A 20,881-nucleotide genomic window follows, 5' to 3' on the forward strand; every position below is an offset into this window, starting at 1 on the left:
GGTGTGAGGCTCGCTGGGAAATGTAGTCCGGCCCAGGAGCACTACTCAGCTGTGGCGGCCCGGGCGCGCCCCGCGCTGGCCCCGAGGGTGGCGGCCGCGGCAGCCCCGCGTTCCCCGCGGCCGTGACCGGCCCGGCGCTCACCGGGCACAGCAGCGGCACCTGCCCGGGCTGTGCTGGGGCCGCCCACGCCGCCCGCCCCGGTTCCGGCCGCCGCCGCCCCTCCCTCGCCCGGTGGGTTCCGGGTCGCACATGAAGGCGGAGGCGCCGCCGCCGCTCTCGGTAGGTGCTGCGGCGGGGGCGGGGGAGCGCGGGCCCCGGCCGGGCCGCTCCCCTGCCGGCGGCACCGGCGCTGCCGTTCCCGGGGGGCCGCGGTGGGAGCGTGTCCTGGCCCGACCCCGGCCGAGGCCGCGGCCCCGCCTCAGGGCTGCCTTCCTCAGGGCTGCTCGCCTCAGGGCTGCCCTCCGCGGGCACCGGGGCAGGGAGGGAGCCCCACGGCCGGAGCCGCTGCCGGTGGCTGCAGCCGGCAGCGCGACCCGCCCGGGCCCGGCAGCCCCAGCCCAGCCCCGGCAGGGTGAGGCCGGCCCCGGTACCGGCACGAGGGGACAGCACGGCGGGTGTCAGCCCTGCAAGGGCAATGGCAGCCCGGCAGGAGAAAGTAAAACCGTGACTGGGCTCGACCTGGCTGTGACCTCCTCCTCCTCCTCCTCCTCAGGGCTGGTCCGGGGCCAGCTGCCTCAGACAGGGGTGAGCGGTTCCAGGTCACCTTCCCCCGCAGGGAACGCTGCTCGGTCTCTGGCACTGCTGAGAAATGGCGAAACCATGGGGCAGAACCCCACAGACTCCTGCCTGGACAAAATTCATGTGGTGAATAGTATGAAAAAATTCATGTTCATGAGAAACTGGAGCTGGAAATGCTGGAAGAGGCCCTTGCTCTCTTCCGGGTCATTTAAGTGTTGTGTTTGGCATAGGAATAATTACTATCTAACTTTTTTCCTCCTTGTGTTTTAGAATGCTTAAAAAGTCACGATGTGATTTAATTCAGTCAATCAGGTTGAAGTCTTGGCAGCTACCTGAGTTTCTCAAAATTCTTTGAGCAGATTGCCTAATATATAAATTGCAGAACAGAAAACATTACAGTTCTATGAATGTGGGTAAGTTGCAACACTGAAGATACAACTAAGATAAAACACTCAAATTAGAAAGCTCATGTTCTGTAGGTTGTTAGTACAACCTAAAGAACACTGGCTTTCTAATTTAAGTGTTTTACCTCATCTGTATCTTCAGGGAGGAAAAAATACTTACATTTTAAAAATTATTCATGGGAGGAAAAAATATTTTTAAGTATCCATTTGTTTAAATATAGATATACTCCATGGTGGTGTTGTCATATACATTTTAAATGAGGTGCTTTATTCTGGATATGTCTTAGAAATAACTTGTAATGGTTTGGGAGGAAAAAAAGCAAAACAACCCCAGGTGTTTGCTGACAGGAATGAATGCCAGCATTTGTGAGACAGCAGCATTTGCAAAAGCTGTTTCCCAAGCCACACCTTTGGGTTCCTCCCACTCTTCAAGTATATTACTAATGCTAGAAACTGAAAATGGCTCAGAAAGTCAATGCAGAGTGTGTTCTGCTCATTCCCATTAGTGATGTGATGGAGGACTGTGTGTGCAGACCAGGCAAAAGCACATCATCATTTGAGTGCTCAAAAATAATGCTGAGATGTGGTATAATACCAGATATCCTCCTTTCTTTCTTTCTTTTCCTGGGGACCTGGTCAAAAGGAGTTGTTTGGGTTGTTCCTTGCATTTGTAGGAGGGTCCTGAAATTGAGTATTTATTTTTGCACAGTTGTGAATGCATAGAGGGATTCTGAAAGAATAATTACTGATAAAAGTAATTTATGCCCTCCCTTTTCCTTGCAAAAGCCTGAAACTGGCTCAAGTTTTATCTACACATAACATGAACTCAGTTGGCTTCTCTGTAGCAAGTGCCCATTGCACATTATCCCACAGCTGGTGAATTATTCTGCTATTTGCACTCCAGCCAGAATGAACAATAGTTTTGCTTTCCATTTTACATTGTTTGTGGCATCACATTTGTTTTCCCAACTCTTTTGGCAGGCGCCCAGCTGCCTCCCTTGCTGCTCACTCCCTGAGTTGGCTGCTGTGTGTTTGTGTGTTCTCTGCTCCACAGCCAGCTCCTGCTTGCACATCCCCAGGGCTCAGCACTTTGCTCCTGCAGCTTGTCTTGTCAGGCTTGAAACCTGCTTTAAATCCTAATCCTTGTCACTCCCTAGGGAGAGAGGAAGGTGTGGGCAGCCTTAGGGCACAGATTTCCAAATTCTTCCAATGCATTAAGATTTTTAAGTGCCTGATGTGGTTGGATCCCAACCAGCACAGCACCCTGGCTGTTCTGTGTCAGGGAAAAGCTCTTGCAAGAGGGGACCAAGAGGAGCTACATCACTTTGAACAGCAAAAGCAAAGTCATGCTGGGTGAGAGGAACTCCAGATATCCCTGCAGGCTGCAGACAGGCCTGGCTGCAAGGCAGCTTTGGAAGGAGAGACCTGGGGGTCCTGATGAGCAGTTGGTTGAATGTGATTTCTCCAGCTTCATTCTGGGCTGTGTCAGCAAGACTACATCCAGTAGACCATGTGAATTATTATTTCCCACTCTGTTAAGCCCTCATAATCCCAAAAAACTGCCCAGTTTTGAGCTCTCTACTGAGAATTCAGTGGAGGAGCCATACAGGGCAGGAGCACTTACAAGATACAAGCACCTGCAAGGCAAGACACTGGATTTTGTTCAGTACAGGGCCAAAAGAATAAGGGCAGAGCCACTTGACATTTTTAAAGCTACCTAATGGGCACAGGACAGTGTAGAGCCAAACTCTCCTTTGTGCATGCCAGGGATGAGAGGCAAGTGTCACAAATTGCAGGGAAAAAATTCACACAGCTGAAGAAGACAATAAACCTGCTGGTTATTAAACAATCAGTTTTCTGACTGCTGACAAGGATGGAGATTTTGCTCTTGACTAGACAAGGCTCTCCACATCCTGACCTGATTTTGAAGGTTTCCCTGCTTTGAGCAGATTGGACAAGAGACCTCCCAAGTTTCTTTTTCAGTCTAAATGATTCCACACTTCTAAGAAAGCAAGGGACCCCCACCAAGCTGGAGCCACCTGTCCATATGGCAGTGAGCTGAACAGATTTGGATACCCGACACCAGCAAGCCTGAGTTTATTTTGGGCACAGCTGATGCACAAGAAAATATCACAGTGTGCGTAAAACACCTCTTTGGAGTGATGTAACTGACAGCCACGAGCTCCTGAGTACAAAAATGGCTGAGTTTCCATAGAAACTAACTTGGTTCATCCTTCCTGCATCCAGCCATTTCTCTACAGGAGAGAATCAAGGCTGTCAGCACAACTTTACAAGAAGACACCCCCAAAGCCACACATGCAGCTGGCTCAGGGGCATCTCTGTGAGCTGGGTGCTGCTCTGCAAGGGGTGAATACCTGGCTAGGTGTGTATCACACCACACACCCCAACAACAGCCTTCAGCACTGTAAGTGATCTATACCATGTTAAACAGCATCCCTCCCCAGAAAAGAGAGGCTGAGTTCATTCCTGTAATGATCTATACCATGTTAAACAGCATCCCTCCCCAGAAAAGAGAGCTAATTCCTGTAATGATCTGTACCATGTTAAACAGCATCCCTCCCCAGAAAAGAGAGCTGAGTTCATTCCTGTAATGATCTATACCATGTTAAACAGCATCCCTCCCCAGAAAAGAGAGCTGAGTTCATTCCTGTAATGATCTGTACCATGTTAAACAGCATCCCTCCCAGAAAAGAGAGCTGAGTTCATTCCTGTAATGATCTGTACCATGTTAAACAGCATCCCTCCCCAGAAAAGAGAGGCTGAGTTCATTCCTGTAATGGCAGCACATGTGTGACAATGGATCTGTGCTGAAAAACAACATTAGGACAGACATTGCATTCTTCTCTATCTTATCTGTCTTGCCATGCCCTTAACTTTTCCCTTCTCCTCTGCTTGTAGTTGAGTTACTCCATTTCTAGACCTTAAAAGGTGTTCTTAAAAGGATAAGGATTTTTAGTGAGCATACCAGTTTCTCACCATTTTGCCATTCATCAAACTACAGTGCATTCCCTAAATTCCTCCTGTCCCACTGCCAACTTCCTCAGTCATAACCCACATACCTTTATTATGAAAGCAAATATTCTGTTGTTGATTAGAGAGGGGATTTTATTTTTAAAACTTATCACGACTCTTTTAATGGGTAGTTAATTAATTATTTCCTTGAATAATCAGAAGCCTAAGACCTTTATTTTTCTTTGTGCCAGTAACCTGCAGAAGCATGGTTGTAGAATTTGAACACAAGACAAGCACAGAGTTATCTGCAGGTCACTGAGACATTCAGCTCTCACTGTGTCCATAGCTGGTGATTCAGTGAACTTTGTGTAGAATACAGGAAAGAGAAGAAAGAACTTCTTTGCTCCCTCCATTGCAAGGCATGGCTGCCTTCTCTTGGTTCCCAGATGGAATCCAGACACAGAATGTAGAAGATTTCAGGCCACTGAAAAAGAGCAGCCTTGTGTTTCTAGGGTTTTTCCACTTATGGGGATTTTTTTGGCTGTTGGAGTTTTTTTAACTCCTTGATTCAAAGTGACCAAACAGCCAACATCTTTCTACACTTGCCTGCAGACATGCACATACAATTCCTGATCCCATGTGCTTTCTTCTTTATGTACTGGAAACTTAGTTGTAATGCCTTAAAATTAATCACTACATCAACCCACATCCTCTGAAATACAAATACAAACTAACAAAACTGCAGACTGAAATGCATTGTGCAGCCAGCAAAGAAGATGTCCAGCCTGATTTTCTCTGCAATTTCAAAGTGGTCAGAACAAGGACTTGCCTGTTTCTGCAGACAACATCCCACAGCACATGAGACTATACTTGTTGTCTTTGCTACTGTTAAAGAAGCACAGTGAACTCAAAGAATTCCTCATATTTCCCACCTGCAGGTTGAGAAACAGTTCTGCAGCACTCAGCCACTGAACCCACTGCTAACAACTGACCAGTACTGAGAAACTTTCTCAGGAAGAGAAGGGAAAGCAAACATATTACTCAAATTTCTAAGAGCTTGTCTCAGTCCCAGAGCTGTTTTCACAATAACAGAAATAAGAGCAAAGAAGCTTTAGGTACATCCTGCAAGCAGGAAGCTGACAGTAGAGAAGCTCAGGATGGAGGAACAAACCTATTCTGTCTCTCTATCCAGAACTGTCCTGCTTACATTACATTTAGGCAGCTTTGGGTTGTTTTGGTTTTTTTTTAAATAAAGATTAGGTAAAAAAGATTTTTAGAACAGCAGCAAGGGCACAAAGCACACTGGTGAGAAGCAGGGTGCTGTGCTAACAGCAACATCCCTCCTCAGCAATTTTTGTAATCAGATTTAGAACAATACCCAAAGAAATACACAGAATGATCAGTCAGCTCAGCAAACACACTGCATTTAATCCAGAAAACCCAAATGCCAATTCTCTTTGAAAGAAGCCCAAAAGACAGCCCCACTAACCCTGCTCCTGTACCTTCCTGCCCAGCCCTGCAGAGCTGAGCCCCCTCAGCTGAGGGGATCCTGCTGGCCACATCCCCACAGCAGCCCCTGCTCCTCTGCCCTCCTTGGGCTCACACCTCTTGTCTGGCAGCTCCTGAAACTACCTTGGAAAGAGTTAAGGGGCTTTTGGCTCATATCTGTCAGTCAGATTTATAGATTAATACTACAGATGTTCACCTTTAATTGTTGAGGCTGGGAGCAGTTCCTCAGGATGATGTACAAGCATCACCCTGAGGGACATCCAGCTCACCAGTGACAGCCCAGGGACGGGAGCTGGGAACAGGAGCTCAGCACAGCCAGCGTTCAGAAAGGAGAGCACAGCGAAAAATCTGTAGGTTCAGCTGTTACCCAGGAAAATCAGCTGTGGGGGATGGCTCAGCTGCACTCCCAGCATCTCCTCGTGGCCACGCTGGGTGGTCACAGCAGAGCTGCTTGGTTCAGCTCTTGGTAATGGTTGTGGCTAAGTGTGAGATAAATCCCTGCAGATCTGCAGGACAGCCCCACTTGTCACTGAGAGCTATTCAGATACTAATGCTCACACTGGCTACAGAATCACTAAATAATTTATCCTTTTAATGTATTTCTATTTTCTCTCTTTCACAATACCATTTAATCTTCCTGCTTCCAGTTACCACACTTGTAAGATCAGATCTCTTCTGGGGCTTTACTTGCTGAAAGCTTCATCCTTTTTCTGTTACTTTTTCAGATTATTCAGCTAGAGAATATATTCTGAACAGTAACTGTCTACAGTCATGTTAAAGAAAATTAAATAAATAAAGGCTTGCATTATTATATGGGTTTCCCACTCTACCCTGCATGTATCTCTGTCTGTAACCTGCTACAATACATTTATTTGCTAACACTTATTACAGGGCTTCAGTGCCCCTGTAGTTTTATTTCTCTCTTATCTTGCCTTGGCCTCTCTCCCACCAATGACTGCAGTATATAAGATTGTATCAAAGGTCATGGTGTTTCCCCTAATCCTGAAATGTCCTTGGATTCAGAAAATAGTTAATTTGTTGCTTTTACTTCTGCTTTTTGATACAGTAATTTTACTTCCATAGGGACTCCTTTTGATACAGCTCTCTAAGAAGAGGAAAAGATAAAACCTTTTTTGGAGCTTTAACCACATTAAACCACATTAACAGAGTTAATCTTAATCAGTCCCTCATTTGGACCATATGTCACCCTGCTTTGGTTTTGCTGCATTTATTTTCTTTTAGTAAAATGGGAAATTTCTGATGAAAATCATATAATACTTACTGTTTCACTTGCCTTTCTTACTACATTATTTCCCTTGCCTCAATCCATCACTCCTAGTATTCCCCAGGAGCAAATGCAATGATCCACTAATGTTTTGTCTGCTTTCATTTGGTTTCTAGGGAAAGCATCAAGCTGTCATGAAAAATAAGCCATTACTCATCTCTTCAGCTGATGATGGATAGTTTTCCCTCTCTGATCGACCTGAGTGCTCCCCACAAGGCTGTTTTGTCAGAGCTGCTCTTGGTTTTGCTGGCAAAGAGCAGATAGACATTAATTCACTTTCTCAGGGTATTTTCCATCCCATTCACCTTTTGTTTTGGGCAGGGTAACTTCCTCAGGCAGAACAATAAACACTCTGATATTTCTTGGTGTCATCTGGGCAGCTCCTCCCTGGCTGCCATGCCCAGAGTGCCTGCAGTGTTTGAGATCTGCCCTCGCTGTCTGTGGCTGCCACACTAAAACAATGCTTCCATTGCTTCACTCTGTGTTTGCATTTGCTGGGTTTGTTCTCTTCTGCTTCCCTGGCTGCTGCTAACCCCTTGAGACTGTCCCTGGTGGCTCTAAGCTATTTCCCTGCTGGAGAGAGGATCTTCTGAGTGTGTTAGCAGCCAAATCAGCTCACTTATTTCCTTTGGCTAATGGGAGGTGTTTTTTAGTGAGCTCTGACTGCCACAACTTCTGACATTCTTCAAAGACAATGGGCAGGGTAAATTACAGGATGGTAGAAGAGGACTCGTGAGATTTTGATTGCTTAACCATGGACATGAAACAATCACTTGCAGACAGCTTTTTACAGATGTTTCCCAATGTGCCATAGGGGACCTTCCCAGTGTGTCAGTGGCAGCCCTAGGGAAAGGTACAGGATAGCCTTGGACAGTGCCCATTCTGGAGGAGATACTTCCTCTCTGCAGGGAGTCATGGGGAAGTGGAAAGTAGCTGTGCATGCTAGCTTGAAATTGCCAAAATAAAGAAACTCACTTTGAAGCCAGTATTTTGCACAATTAAGGTTGAAAATGTGCTTAGCTACAGAAAATGCAAAAAGCAAAAACAGGGAGAGAGAGGAGAGAGAAGATTCTGTGATGAAATATTAATAGAAAGATGGAAGGTGCAGTTTATACTGCTGAAAAGTTACCTGAGAATACCAGGCGATTGGAATTTGGCGTAATTCCAATTTGAAATTTGGCAAAATTACGATTTGGACTTTGGCAAAATTTTGGTCCATTTTTTGTTGCAGATGATGCAGAAATACAAAAGAAACGGGGGTTTGGTAATGGATTGGGAAGTGAAACTCTTGCTAATAAAAAAAATACCCACTGACACGTACTCTGACATTGGTGTGAAAACCCAGGAGTCAGAATACCTGACACCTGGGTTTGGAAAACCTTATTCTTATTTGGAAAACCTGTTTTTGGAAAACCTTATTCTACCACTTTGGTGTGCTGATGTCCATCTGTGTGTTTTCAGTATAATTTGGAATCATTTGTCCAGGACAGAGCTGTCTCCATTGCCTGAAGAGTCGCTTGATTTTCTGCGACGGGCAAGGCTCAGAGCGCCGTGTGTAAAGCAAAAAGCACAAAGCTTTGCCGATTCTGTTGTCTGACAGATTTCATTCTGCTGCAGCTGGTGGCTGAGCATTGGTGCCTGGGATGGCTGAGGAGCAGGAGCTGACTCAGGCGCCCCGAGGAGCCCTGGAGGCGCAGCAGCAGCGCAGCAGCAGCAGCAGCAGCAGCAGCACGTACCGCAGCGCCGAGCACTCGCAGGCGCTGCTCAGCGGGCTGCTCTCGCTGCGGGACAGCAGCGTCCTCTTCGATGTGGTGCTGGTGGTGGAGGACAAACCCATCGAGGCTCATCGCATCCTCCTGGCTGCCTCCTGTGACTACTTCAGGTACGCTGCTGTCGCCCTGGTTCGATGCTGTAGTGTGTTCTTAAGTTTGTTAGTTTGCTCCCCCCATTTTCTATATTAAATGGTTTCTCCCTTTCCCAGGACTTCCTGCTGCTACCCTGTCAGTTAGGTTGCTATGGAAATGAAACTGCTCCTCCCCTGGTTTCTCTTATAAAGTGAAAGTGCCTCCTCCTTGGGCTCAGTCAATCACCCCTTTTCTCCTCCCAGGTTTCGAGAATTTTCTTTTCTCTGGGAGTTATGGTTGGCTGTAGCCCCGGAGCCCCTCCTACGATTTATAACAGTTAGTTACTTTGGTATATCAGTTATGTTTCGTACCTCCAAATATGTATTTCTATTGGATAGCCGGGTTTCCCTGCCTTCTTCCCCCCTTTTCCTTTAAAACCCTCTCCTGCCCCTTGTTCGGGGCCATTTGCTGAGTGTTTCCCCTCCTTGTTGGTTCTTCTGTAATAAACCGACAGTTTTACCCCCAGCAAGTGGGCGCCTCCTAATTCGTCTCTCACCGCGCTGCTCCGAGCTATCCCCCAGCTCAGCCCGAGGCCAGGACGCTGAGGGGGGCTGGGTTCAGCTGCACAGGGGCCCTGGCCTTCGCCCCTCACCAGACAGCCGGATTCCAGGGCCGTTCACGCCCCCGCGCAGTTCTTGAAGTTCTTCTGATGTTGGCATGCTTGTAACGAACTTCCTCACACACCTTCTGTAAATAACTTATTTATTACAGCGACTTGAGGAGGTCACTGGGTGAGAGAAGGACGAGAATCTTGTTCCTTGATCAGAAGGCTTGATTTATTGATATATAATATATAATACATTATAACTATACTAAAAAGAATAAAGAGAGAGCTTGCAGAGAGCTGCTAAGCTAAGAATAGAATAGAAGGAATGAATAACAAAGTTCTGTGTCTAGGGAACCTGTCCTTGAGCTGCTCCTGTGATTGGCCCTTAATTGGAAACATGGAAGATGAGCCAATCACAGGATCACTTGCCACATTTCACAACAGCCGATAACAATTTGTTTGCATTCTTTTTCTGGGGCTCTGCTTCCCAGAAGATAGACAAATCTCAAAGAAAAGATTTCTATGAAGAAATGTCTGCGACACTTACTGGTTTGCATTCTTTTATGGACGAAGAGATTTGTCCAGTGTCATTGGAGAAGTGGCACTGTCATCCTCCAATCCACTTCTGGAAATCAATAAACTTTTGGAAATCAGTGAATGTTGGAGTCAGAAATGAAACACCCTCATTTTTACCTTAGAAAGTCCACTGTCCGCTGTGGTGGTGTTTGTAGGGGTCTTAGGATGAGGGAAGAGATGAGATTCCTGACTCCATGTTTCAGAAGGTTGATTTATTTTATGATATATATTATATTAAAAGAAAATGATATATTAAAACATATATTTATATATAACATACAATGTATACTATATTAAAAGAATAGAAAAAAGGATTTCATCAGAGGGTTAGCAAGGAATAGAAAGGAACAATAACAAAAGCTTGTGACTCTCAGAGAGTCCGAGCCAGCTGTGATTGGCCATTAATTAGAAACAACCACATGAGACCAATCAGATGCACCTGTTGCATTCCACAGCAGCAGATAACCATTGTTTACATTTTGTTTCTGAGGTCTTTCAGCTTCTCAAGAGAAAAATTCTAGCAAAAAGATTTTTCATAAAATATGTCTTTGAACGTCCACGTTCTTTTATTTTGTGTCCTAGAGCGACACACTGCAGCAACAGGCACGTGTTGTGGTGGTGTTGTGGGTCTTAGGACAAGGTGAGAGATGAGAATTCACTCCAAGTTCCCAGAAGGCTGATTTATTATTTTATGATATGATATGATATGATATGATATGATATGATATGATATGATATGATATTATATTATATTATATTATATTATATTATATTATATTATATTATATTATATGAAAATGATATATTAAAACTATACTAAAGAAAGAGAAAGGAGATATCAGAAGGCTAGAAAAGAATGAATAATAAAAAGTTGTGATTGATTAGAGAGTCTGACACAGCTGGACTGGGATTGGTTATGAAGTAAAGACAATTCACCTGCTGGGTAAACAATTCTCCAAATCACATTCCAAATAGGAAAACATGGAAAGGTTGAAGCTTCTCAGGAGAAAAAATCCTGGCAAAGGGATTTTTCATAAAATATCACAGTAACAGGCACGTGGCTGGCTGTTAGTCACAGCTGTGACATCCAAAGCTTTTGGCTGGGCAGACTCCTTGTGAATGGAAAATCAGACCTGTAAGATGGAGCTGGGGCTGTTGTAGCCACATTTCTCCTCACAGAGAAAAGCAAGCAAGCAAGGCACAACTTCCCAGGAATATTTCTGGGATTCACATTCTCTAAACCTCAGAGAACGATCAAAACAATTATCTCACTTGCTGTGCCTGTGTTGTGCAGAAGTAGAATGCAGTATGGAGATTGTTTACCCAGAGTGATGGAGTTTTGTTTCCTTGGCCTGTCAGGGCCAGGTGTGTGTGTGTCAGGACTGGTTCTGTGCAGTGGAGTGCAGTTGAGTGCTTGGCAGGTTCAGTTTAGATGTAATGTAACATAATGTAATACAGTATAATAAAGTAATTAATTAGCCTTCTTTTGCTCTTTCTGCAATACTGCCTCCTGCCTGTTCCTGTGTTATTCTCAGCACAAGAGTGACAGGCTGTTTCAAAATACTAACTATGGCTTTATTCATCTCTCTGTTATTTCTCTGCAGAAATAAAGCTCTTGTTCCTGCACACTGAGCTTACCTCCACTAAATTCACTGTGGTACTTGGAGGTTTATAAAGAGGAGAGACTATCTGAGCTGGTGTCTTCTGCTTAAGTGCACTCTAAGTGGCTTTTAACATATCCTTGGCATTGTAAGACTTTGCCTGTGGTGGTGATCATTTCATAATGCACAAAAACTCACTGGAGCTGGGTCACTGCTGTGTGCCTGTAGGGTGACTCACTGGCCATTGAACCAGGCAGTCCCCAGGCAGTGTGAGGAGCAGTTCCTTTGTTTTCATACAGCAAACACCCAAGTCAATTCAAACTTCTAACTGAAGGAAGAACTGCTTTACCTTGGAAAAAAAAATCCACTGTCCTGAGTTCCTCTGTGTTTCCTCTTCCCCCACACCCAGAGTATCTGGCTTTGACTGCCTTTAGATACTGGGTGTGTATTTAAGTCCTTCACCTGTGAACTGTCCCTTCTAGGTACCCCTGCTGTTTTCCTGCACAATGAAGTGTTACTTTCTTATGACCTAAAGGCCTGTACTCTTAACTTAGATCACATTAAAGTGTCCAGCTATGTTTTTGTATTTCTGAATATTTTTTATGTTCCCAGGACAAAATAAGATGAGCAAACTGGAAAAAGCTTCAATGCAAATCTGCCATAGCATGTGCCATTGTCTGTTTTGCAGAGGAATGTTTGCAGGAGGATTGAGAGAGATGGAACAAGAAGAAGTTCATATTCATGGCATCACCTACAATGCAATGTGTAAAATCTTGAACTTCATTTACACTTCTGAGCTGGAACTCAGTGTGAACAGTGTACAGGAAACCTTAGCTGCTGCCTGTCAGCTCCAGGTGAGGTACTGGGAGATGTCACAAAAAAGAAACAAGAAACAAAAGCAATGATGAAAGAAACAGAATATGTGGTTAGAGGGAGGGTTAAGAGGTGAGCAGGAGCTTGGGCATGATAAGAAGGATTTCTGGGATGCTGTATCCACTGGAACTAACTGTGGAAGGGTAGGAACAATGAATGGGTACTTGCACATCTCACTTGTGCCAAAGGTTTCACTAGTAAAAACATTACCCATTTCATCTAGAGGAGTATTTTATGTAGCATTCACTTTCACTGATGTGTTTGTGAAAGTTTCCCTGAAACAGAAAATCCCTGGCCTGTGGTAAGGAATAGGGTTTGCTGCTCAGGAATTGCTGTGCTGCTCAAGGTGAGTCCACAGGCTCGTGGCCTCTCCTGACCCCATCACTACAGGAAATCCTGCCACTATGGTCTGCACTGAGTACAGGGTTCATGTGCTTTAAAGACAAGTTTTTTTTCTCTCTAATTTCCCCTGCAGCTAACTGCTGCACAAGGCTTTGGTACTAAATCCTAAACTTTGTGAGTGCTTGCTTTGGTTGGTTGTTACATACTTTGTTAGCAGAGGGGCTCCTGGACAGCAGTTAGATCTTTGTTCCTCCTCCCAGATACAACTTCAAATTGTGTTCAGAAGACAGTACTAAATATTCATTTTCCTTTCCAATGGCTTCCTATGCTCTTGAGTGAAACATTTGTTAAAGGTACAATCTTTGATATAGCATGTCTGTAGTGCTCTGGGAAAACAAGCAGAGAGTGACTGTAATCACCATGTCCTGTGTGTTTTCCTGGCTGTTCCAGGCAGGCAGTGCCCAGGGTCCCAATGGAAGGCACATTGCTGCTGCACCTGAAACTTAGCCTTGCAGCAGAGCATGGCTGGAAGAGCTGTGTTATACTCATCCACACACCCATGCTGAGTTCTTTCTCTGGGGAAAAGTGAATAGGGCACAGGTGACCATGGTGCTCAGACTGTGAGGACAGCAGCCATCTCATGGACAATTTCCTTACAGTCATCCCAGTCTCCTGGCTCTCAAGTGTGGGGCAGGTGGTATCTGAAATGAAAACCCTCTCTCTCTTGCAGATTCCAGAAGTCATTAAGTTCTGTTGTGATTTCCTCATGTCCTGGGTTGATGAAGAGAACATCCTTGATGTGTACAGACTAGCTGACCACTATGACTTGAAGCATTTGAGTGAGCAGCTGGACTCCTACATTCTGAAGAACTTCACAGCTTTCTCAAGGACACAGGTGTACCGCCAGCTGCCCCTGCAGAAAGTCTACTCCCTTCTCAGCAGCAACCGTTTGGAGGTTAACTATGAGTTTGAAGTTTATGATGGAGCACTTTTTTATCATTATTCTCCAGAGGAACTGGAGACAGATCAGGTCTCCCTGATGGAGCCCCTTAAGCTACTTGAGACAGTTCGTTTTCCTCTGATGGAACCCCAGATCCTGCAAAGACTTCATGACAAATTAAGTCCATGTCCTTTAAAAGATACAGTTGCAGATGCATTAATGTACCACAAGAATGAATGTCTTCAGCCAATGCTTCAGAGCTCCCAGACACAGCTGAGATCAGAGTTCCAGTGTGTAGTGGGATTTGGAGGGATGCATTCTACTCCCTCCATTGTCCTCAGTGATCAAGCCAAGTATCTGAACCCTTTGTTGGGGGAGTGGAGGCACTTCACAGCTGCACTAGCCCCCAGAATGTCCAACCAAGGGATTGCTGTTCTCAATAATTTTGTATATTTAATTGGTGGAGACAACAATGTAAGTGGTTTTCGAGCAGAGTCAAGGTGTTGGAGGTAAGATAAGGATAATCCTGCTATTAATTTTATTGCCCATTTCTGAGTCAGTAAGCCAGCAGACAGTCAGTACACTTGCCAGCCAAATGATCAGGAGCTGAGCAGGAGCCTCACTGAAAACACAAGAAATGAGCTTCATTTAATGAGCTTCGTAGTAACAGGAAGCTCCCAGCAGTGCTTATGAGACTGAGCCTGACAGTGTAGAAACAGCTACTCATTAAAGTGTATTACTTGTGCTTCTTTCTGCCTTGTTGGAGGAGGAAGTATTAAAGGTGTGGGAAGCAGTAATGAGCCTGAACTCTAGGCTGTCTAGATGTTCTCTAACTGGCATTTTCTGGAAGTCTTCTATGTGTAGTTTTTGTCCCAATACAAAAGGATTTAAAATAAAATGCTCTTACCAACAGATTTTCAAGAATCTGTGTGCACAATTGCATCATTCCAGAGTGCTTTTATATTACTGTGTAACAGAGAAGAGCAGGAGGGGGGAGCAGGTTTAGACCTTCATGCCCATTACATTGCAAAAACAGATATAAACCCTTCTGTCTTTATATTGTGCTCAGTTTTACAAGCCTTAGCTGAGTTGCTCTTATTTTATGGCATGCATAGTTTCAATTCTCAACCAGTTTTCTCTGTAACTAAAATTTCCAGATGAGAGAGATGGTTTGACATGAAAGTGAATAATGAGATTCACTTTGAGCAGCAGATATTTGGGGAAAAGAATCAAAGATATTTATATCAAAGAATCAACATATTTATGCCCTTCTTGTATTCTGGAAGATCCAGATTGAGTCTTTGTGCTGTTTTTAGACTGTGTTACCTTGTAGAATGGCTTTGTGCAAACAGAGATTGTGATGTGTAACCTGACAGCAGTGTACAGCAGATAATGGAAAACCCAGGCTTTGATAGCATCATTATGTCAGCCAAACTACATCTTCTATAAATAGAACAAAACAACTTTGTTAATAATAAAATGCTGACAAGGCCAAATTTCACATCTCTTAGAGACGAGCTCAATTTCAGCTGAAGCCAGTGCAGCACCCACATCCCCAGAGCTGCCTGGTATTCCTGCAGCGATTCTGCAGCTGCAGGAATAACTTTCTTTGATCCCATTCTTTTGCAAGGTATGACCCACGACACAACAGATGGTTCCAGATCCAGTCCCTGCAGCAAGAGCACGCTGACCTCAGTGTTTGTGTCGTGGACAACTATATTTATGCCGTCGCAGGCCGAGATTACCATGAAGACCTGAGGGAAGTGGAGAGGTATGACCCTAAAACCAACACTTGGGAATATGTGACACCTCTGAAGAAGGAGGTAAGGAGTGCATTAGCCACACACACTACCACAGCCCCCCAATTCCTTATTTAAGCTTGCTAGATGTTTCTCTCAGGTGTAACTTTTAATTTGCTGATATTCAGATGGGAAGCAGTAAATTCTGTATATGGAGTAAATGGATGACAAGAAAATGAAATAATAGCATATGTAAATTACATTTTCCAGTTAAATGTTAATTTTTTTTCCTGTTTCTTGTTGATTTTGCCTGCATCTTTATTGTGTTAATCCTTAAAGAATAATAAATGTGTGAAAATATAAAAAGCCTGAATTGAGTGCTACTAAGTAGAATAACTTGCATTCCTGATAATGCTGCTTGTATAAGAAAAATCACCAATAAAAAGGCTTCCAAGAAGATTAGGGAGTAAGGTTATAGTATGAAGGAACAATAAAGACAGAGAATGCTGCATTTCTGGAAGCTTTAGAAATTCTAATGTGTTTCATTCAGAAAATCACAATTATAATATATTAGAAAGAACTGTCCATAAGAAAATCCTTTCTGCTTTTGATCTCTGCATAACTCATGACCAGTATCACTCCCTTCATGTCTATTCCCTGCTTCCAAACTGGGAGAAACAGCCAAGCTGTTGCTTTGCCCTGCTTGTGCCGTGCAGGTGTACGCGCACGCGGGAGCGGCGCTGGATGGCAAGATGTACATCTCGTGTGGCAGGAGAGGAGAGGATTACCTGAAGGAGCTGCAGTGCTATGACCCCAGGACTGACCGCTGGGACGTGCTGGCCGACGGCCCCGTGCGGCGCGCGTGGCACGGCATGGCCGCGCTGCTGGGCAGGCTCTACGTCATCGGGGGCAGCAACAACGACTCCGGCTACAGGAGGGACGTGCACCAGGTGAGAGCAGGGCACGCCTGGGACACCCACAGCTCTGGGCTGTTGTTTGAGTTCACTCTGGCCAGCTATGGACCCTGGCCTCTTGGGGCCTTTCTGGGTCGCTGCCACCCCAAGATTGTTCAAAGTCTCTTTTCCCAGCCCGGTGCTTGAAGAAGGAGTCGGGGTGTCCGGTTTTCGGCTGTTTGGATGGCCTGGAAAGGCCCGGGGTGGCCTTGGGGCAGCCCGCGTTTCAAAGGACGAGAAGAGGCTTCAGTTCTTTTCTCGGTCTCGGTGTTTATTAATTGTTTATCTAAAAGATTTTCTCTCGGCCCAACAGAGCTCTGCTCAGCAGCCAGCCATGAGCACACTCCCCTCCCTCCGGGCGGTCACCTATCTTTATACCCAAAGTTACGTGTACAATATTTATCATTTTTCCCCAATACCTTTCACCCTTATTGCCCAGTGCACTTTTAGTAACAACCAATCTCAAAGTGCCACCATCACCACAGAAGATGGAGGAGAAGAAGAAGAAGAAGAAGGACAGGACACGCCCCAATTCCTCCATCTTACTTCTCTAAACCCCCCTGTACAGAAATCCTAAACCCTGTGTCTCACTCTCTAATTAACCAATCCCTTCACCACTCACCCCGGTGAAATCCTCCTGTCCTCATACAGGTGTCGTCTCCTGTGTAGGATCAAAGTCCAGCCACCAGACACTTCTGGAACATTCCAGGACTCCCGAGCCCCCCAAGGGTGGTCTCGGTGACTCGGCACCTCAGTCCTGAGCTGCTGAGATCCCACATCGGGGCTCTTAATTTCTCAGTCTCAAGGTTGTTCATTGTATCTTATCTATAGAAAATTTTTTCCTGCCCTGCTGAGGTCCATCCAGCAGGACAGTTCCAGGCACTCTGCCTGCCCCCAGGGCAGTGTTGTGTCTTCATACATGTACAATTATTGTAAATCAAAGGCGACTCTGATGAAGGGGAGAGAGAATGATGCATCTGACTCCATCATCAGAAGCCTAATGAATTACTTTATTATACTATACTATGTACATTGTATCTAAACTGAATCTGCCATGCACTCACTCTTGCTCACAACTGCTCGCACTGCACTCATCTCTGATTCTCTCTGACTGTCCCCTGACAGTCCCACACACACCTGGCCCTGATAGGCCAAGGGAACAAAACACCCTCACTCTGGGTAAATAATCTCCATATTGCATTCTACTATAGCACAACACAGGCACAGCAAGCGAGATAAGAATTGTGTTTTCCTTCTTCTCTGCTTGTCTCACAGCTTATCTCTGTTCAGAGGGCATGTGAATACCACATTCAATGTTTACAATTCCTTCCCAACACCCATCACCTATGTTAGACAGTGAGCTTCTACTCTAAAACAATCTGTGAGTGCCACCATCACAGCAGGAGATGGAGGCCAAGAAGAAGAAGGAGAAAGGCTGGACACACCCAGTTCCCTCCATCTTGCCTCCTGAGCCCTCATACCAAAACCCCAAAATCTACTTTTCCACCCCATGATAACTTCACTAATATTCTACCTAAACTGTTGAGGCTTGCTGATCTTCATACAAGGTTGGTAATTTGCTCCACGGACCATAATCAAATCCACAGGTGTTGTGGGCTCTGTGCCAGGGTCCCTGAGCCCCCTGGCAGGGGCCCTGGCCATCCTGGACAGCCAGAGGATGTTCTGGGGTCCCACACTGGCCCACACAGTCTTACATGGACAAAGCAAAACACCAGAAATGCTCTTCACATGGAGACAAGTGTCCTGTTTATTGGCTTGGGAAGGGACACCTCAGACTCTGGCAACCCCCAGATAGAAGAGAGAGGCTTCCCTTCTTGCAGGGGACATTTATACCTGAGAATGGGGGCAGGGGAAGAGGACCCCAGCCAATGGGATACCACTGAGGAGGGGTAACCAGGGGCCAGACCACCAGGGGGTACAGGATGAGGGAGAGACCATGTGATGGGAGAAGGGAATAACAATCCATGTGACAGAACATGAACTGTTTAGTGCAATACAGCAATGCCTGGGTCTGTTCTTGGCTTCTTGTGGATGCTGGCACTTAGATGTAATGTCTTTGTCCTTCTAAGTATGCAGATAAAACTGCTTGTTCAGCAATGGCTGCTGGATGAGCTCTCCCCCACTCACCTGCAGAACTGGCAATGATTTCTTTGCTGTTGTCTGTCTTGAACACTTTGTCTCACCCACAAAGCATTAAAGCTCCAGCACTTGGAATTCTTACCAATTTTAAAACATCTCTGATGGATAACTTCATTGGCATGCATATGCCCAGTAAAACATCAGTTAAATTTCCTTTATGCTGTCTTTCCATTAATTTTTTCTAAGTGGAGAACTTTTGAATTACCAATGTGTAATTGCAGGGCAGAGCTGTTAAGGATGTAAATTCCTACATATTGCCCCTACTTGGGGGCATGTTGGATGGCAAATGTATAATGCAATTAAAATGTACAGCATGGTAAAAGACATCTGGAGAGAACCTTGTTGCCACTTCTAGAACTGCTAGAGAAGAGACTTGAAAAGAATAAGAAATGCAGAGAAATGCAGTAAGTTCCTGCATATTCCCCCTACTTGGGGGTACTGGATGGCAGCTGTATAATGCAATTAAATGTACAGTGTCTGATTACAAAGGACATCTGGAGAGAATTCTCTTCAACCTTATTCCAGCTTCTAGAACTGCAAGAGACTTGAAAAGAAGACACAAGAAGTAACTGTTTTATAGAGCCAGTGGAGATGGCAGAATTAAATCTAGCTGAAGAGTGTGTCTGAATGATAAGAAGGTGCCTACAAATGAAAGCAGTTAGCCAAGTAGGTACCCAATGAAATCTGAAACTCTCCAACAAATGGCACAGAGGCAGCTTAGCAGATTTGTCATATTTGTATGTTCCAGCATTTCTTCTCTAATGCAAACAGGTGAATTATGTCTGGGCTTATATTAGCACATGTCCCCATCTCTTTCACTTTTGTATGCATTTTTGGAATGACATACAGCTGCTACTCCAGCAGCAGGGTCAGAACTTGTGATTTCAAAGCTATGTGGCAACTATGCACAAATTTCTGCTGAGCACTGTACTTGTATTAGATCATCACATGCTGGCTCCATTATCAACACACTGTCAAAAGGTGATATTCCTTCCTAAATAGTTTATCTTATGGCCAGGCTGCAAGTTTATGGCCAAGGATAAACTGGCCAAGCTTATGGATGAGGATACCAGTCCAGTTTTGCCTTCTCTCATTTCTTTTTTTTTTTGTTTTACAGGTTGCCTGCTATAAGCCAAGCACTGATCAGTGGACAAATGTGTGCCCACTTCCTGCAGGACATGGAGAGCCAGGCATTGCAGTCTTAGACAACAGGATTTATGTGCTGGGAGGCAGATCCCACAACAGGGGAATCCGCATGGACTATGTGCACATTTATGATGCAGAGAGAGACTGCTGGGAGGAAGGGCCCCAGCTGGAGGATGACATTTCTGGCATGGCTGCCTGTGTCCTCACATTGCCCAGGGCTATTTTAATGGAAACAGAGAAGTGGCTCTCAGAGTGGCATGCAGACAGAATGAAGCATCATCTTGACTTTCCACCAGAAGTTATGAGTGTATCAGACTGGGAGGAATTTGACAACTCAAGTGAAGATTAGAAAATTTTAATTTTTTTCTTTTTTTGCCAGTGGATGAAGAAATGAAGGCTTGGGGAAAGTACTTGAGAGATTTTATATGTCTTTCTTATATCATAAAAGTATTTAAAGGTTTTAAAAAGAAGTGTTTCGCACAAAATGCCGTTCACAGTCAATACCTGCCCACCTGCAAGTGTCCTGCACAAAATGCACTGGCAGTCAGTGCTGCCCCCTGCCAGAAAGCAGCGTTTTTACAGTAACCACACAACTGCCATTTCCCCCTTGTATAGAGGTTCTTGTACTCTGAAGGAGGCTTTTCTCAGCCTTCAGCATGGACAGAATAAAAGCACAGAAGGCTCAGCTTGACTTGCTTCTTTCCTTCCAGCTTTCAGCTCAAAATAGCTTCTTGAGATTTTTTTTTTTTTCCTTTTCTTTTGGGTAATAAAACTTCCTAGCCAGCTTAATACAGGAAGGTAACACCTAGTGCTGCCCTCCTGTGCCAGGTGTCAGACAGCTTGATTAGGTTTCCAGCAGGAGTGAACGTACAGAAACAGGAAGAGTAGCAAGTCTGAACCTTCATCCCATCTGGGCATGCAGCCATCCCTGGAACTGGCTGAGAGTCTGTGAACTGACACCCACTCCTGAACTTCTATACTGCAAGTTCTGTCAACACAGTGGAAAGGAGATTTCTAGAAAAATCTCTCTGTACAGAATATGGCAATTTCATCATTTCCTGGTCAGACACATTTCATTGTTCTCAACCAGAAATTAATAAATTCTTGTCAGAACTTTTTTAACTGCTGTCTCCGTTTTATTAACAGTGATGTGGTGGCTGAAAGTTTCATTATATCCTGCAGCAGGATTG

At 44.9% G+C, this 20,881-nt stretch overlaps 1 protein-coding gene across 2 annotated transcripts; it reads left to right on the plus strand.

The window, feature by feature from the left end:
• Nucleotides 1-42: 42 nt before the first annotated feature.
• KLHL22 (kelch like family member 22) lies at nucleotides 43-20,813 on the plus strand. 2 transcript variants are annotated; one of them, XM_074554427.1, is made up of 8 exons: nucleotides 213-280; nucleotides 3,391-3,568; nucleotides 8,528-8,792; nucleotides 12,227-12,392; nucleotides 13,484-14,202; nucleotides 15,324-15,516; nucleotides 16,149-16,382; nucleotides 19,663-20,813. In XM_074554427.1, the coding sequence occupies exons 3-8, from the start codon at nucleotides 8,554-8,556 to the stop codon at nucleotides 20,038-20,040; spliced, it is 1,929 nt and encodes a 642-aa protein (XP_074410528.1). In that variant the 5' UTR covers nucleotides 213-280; nucleotides 3,391-3,568; nucleotides 8,528-8,553; the 3' UTR covers nucleotides 20,041-20,813. The 2 variants fall into 2 exon arrangements, with proteins under 2 accessions (XP_074410527.1, XP_074410528.1); XM_074554426.1 differs by lacking the exon at nucleotides 3,391-3,568 and having other exon boundaries at nucleotides 43-280.
• Nucleotides 20,814-20,881: the final 68 nt, after the last annotated feature.

Source organism: Zonotrichia albicollis, chromosome 18 (genome assembly GCF_047830755.1).
Source record: "Zonotrichia albicollis isolate bZonAlb1 chromosome 18, bZonAlb1.hap1, whole genome shotgun sequence".
NCBI classification, from domain to species: Eukaryota; Metazoa; Chordata; class Aves; order Passeriformes; family Passerellidae; genus Zonotrichia; species Zonotrichia albicollis.

Bases quoted from the DNA above. Each gene is read 5' to 3' on its own strand.
- KLHL22 (XM_074554426.1), top strand. From the start codon at position 8,554: ATGGCTGAGGAGCAGGAGCTGACTCAGGCGCCCCGAGGAGCCCTGGAG. The intron at 12,393-13,483 runs GTGAGGTACTGG...TCTCTCTTGCAG, and splicing joins CTGCTGCCTGTCAGCTCCAG to ATTCCAGAAGTCATTAAGTT. The intron at 15,517-16,148 runs GTAAGGAGTGCA...TGTGCCGTGCAG, and splicing joins TGACACCTCTGAAGAAGGAG to GTGTACGCGCACGCGGGAGC.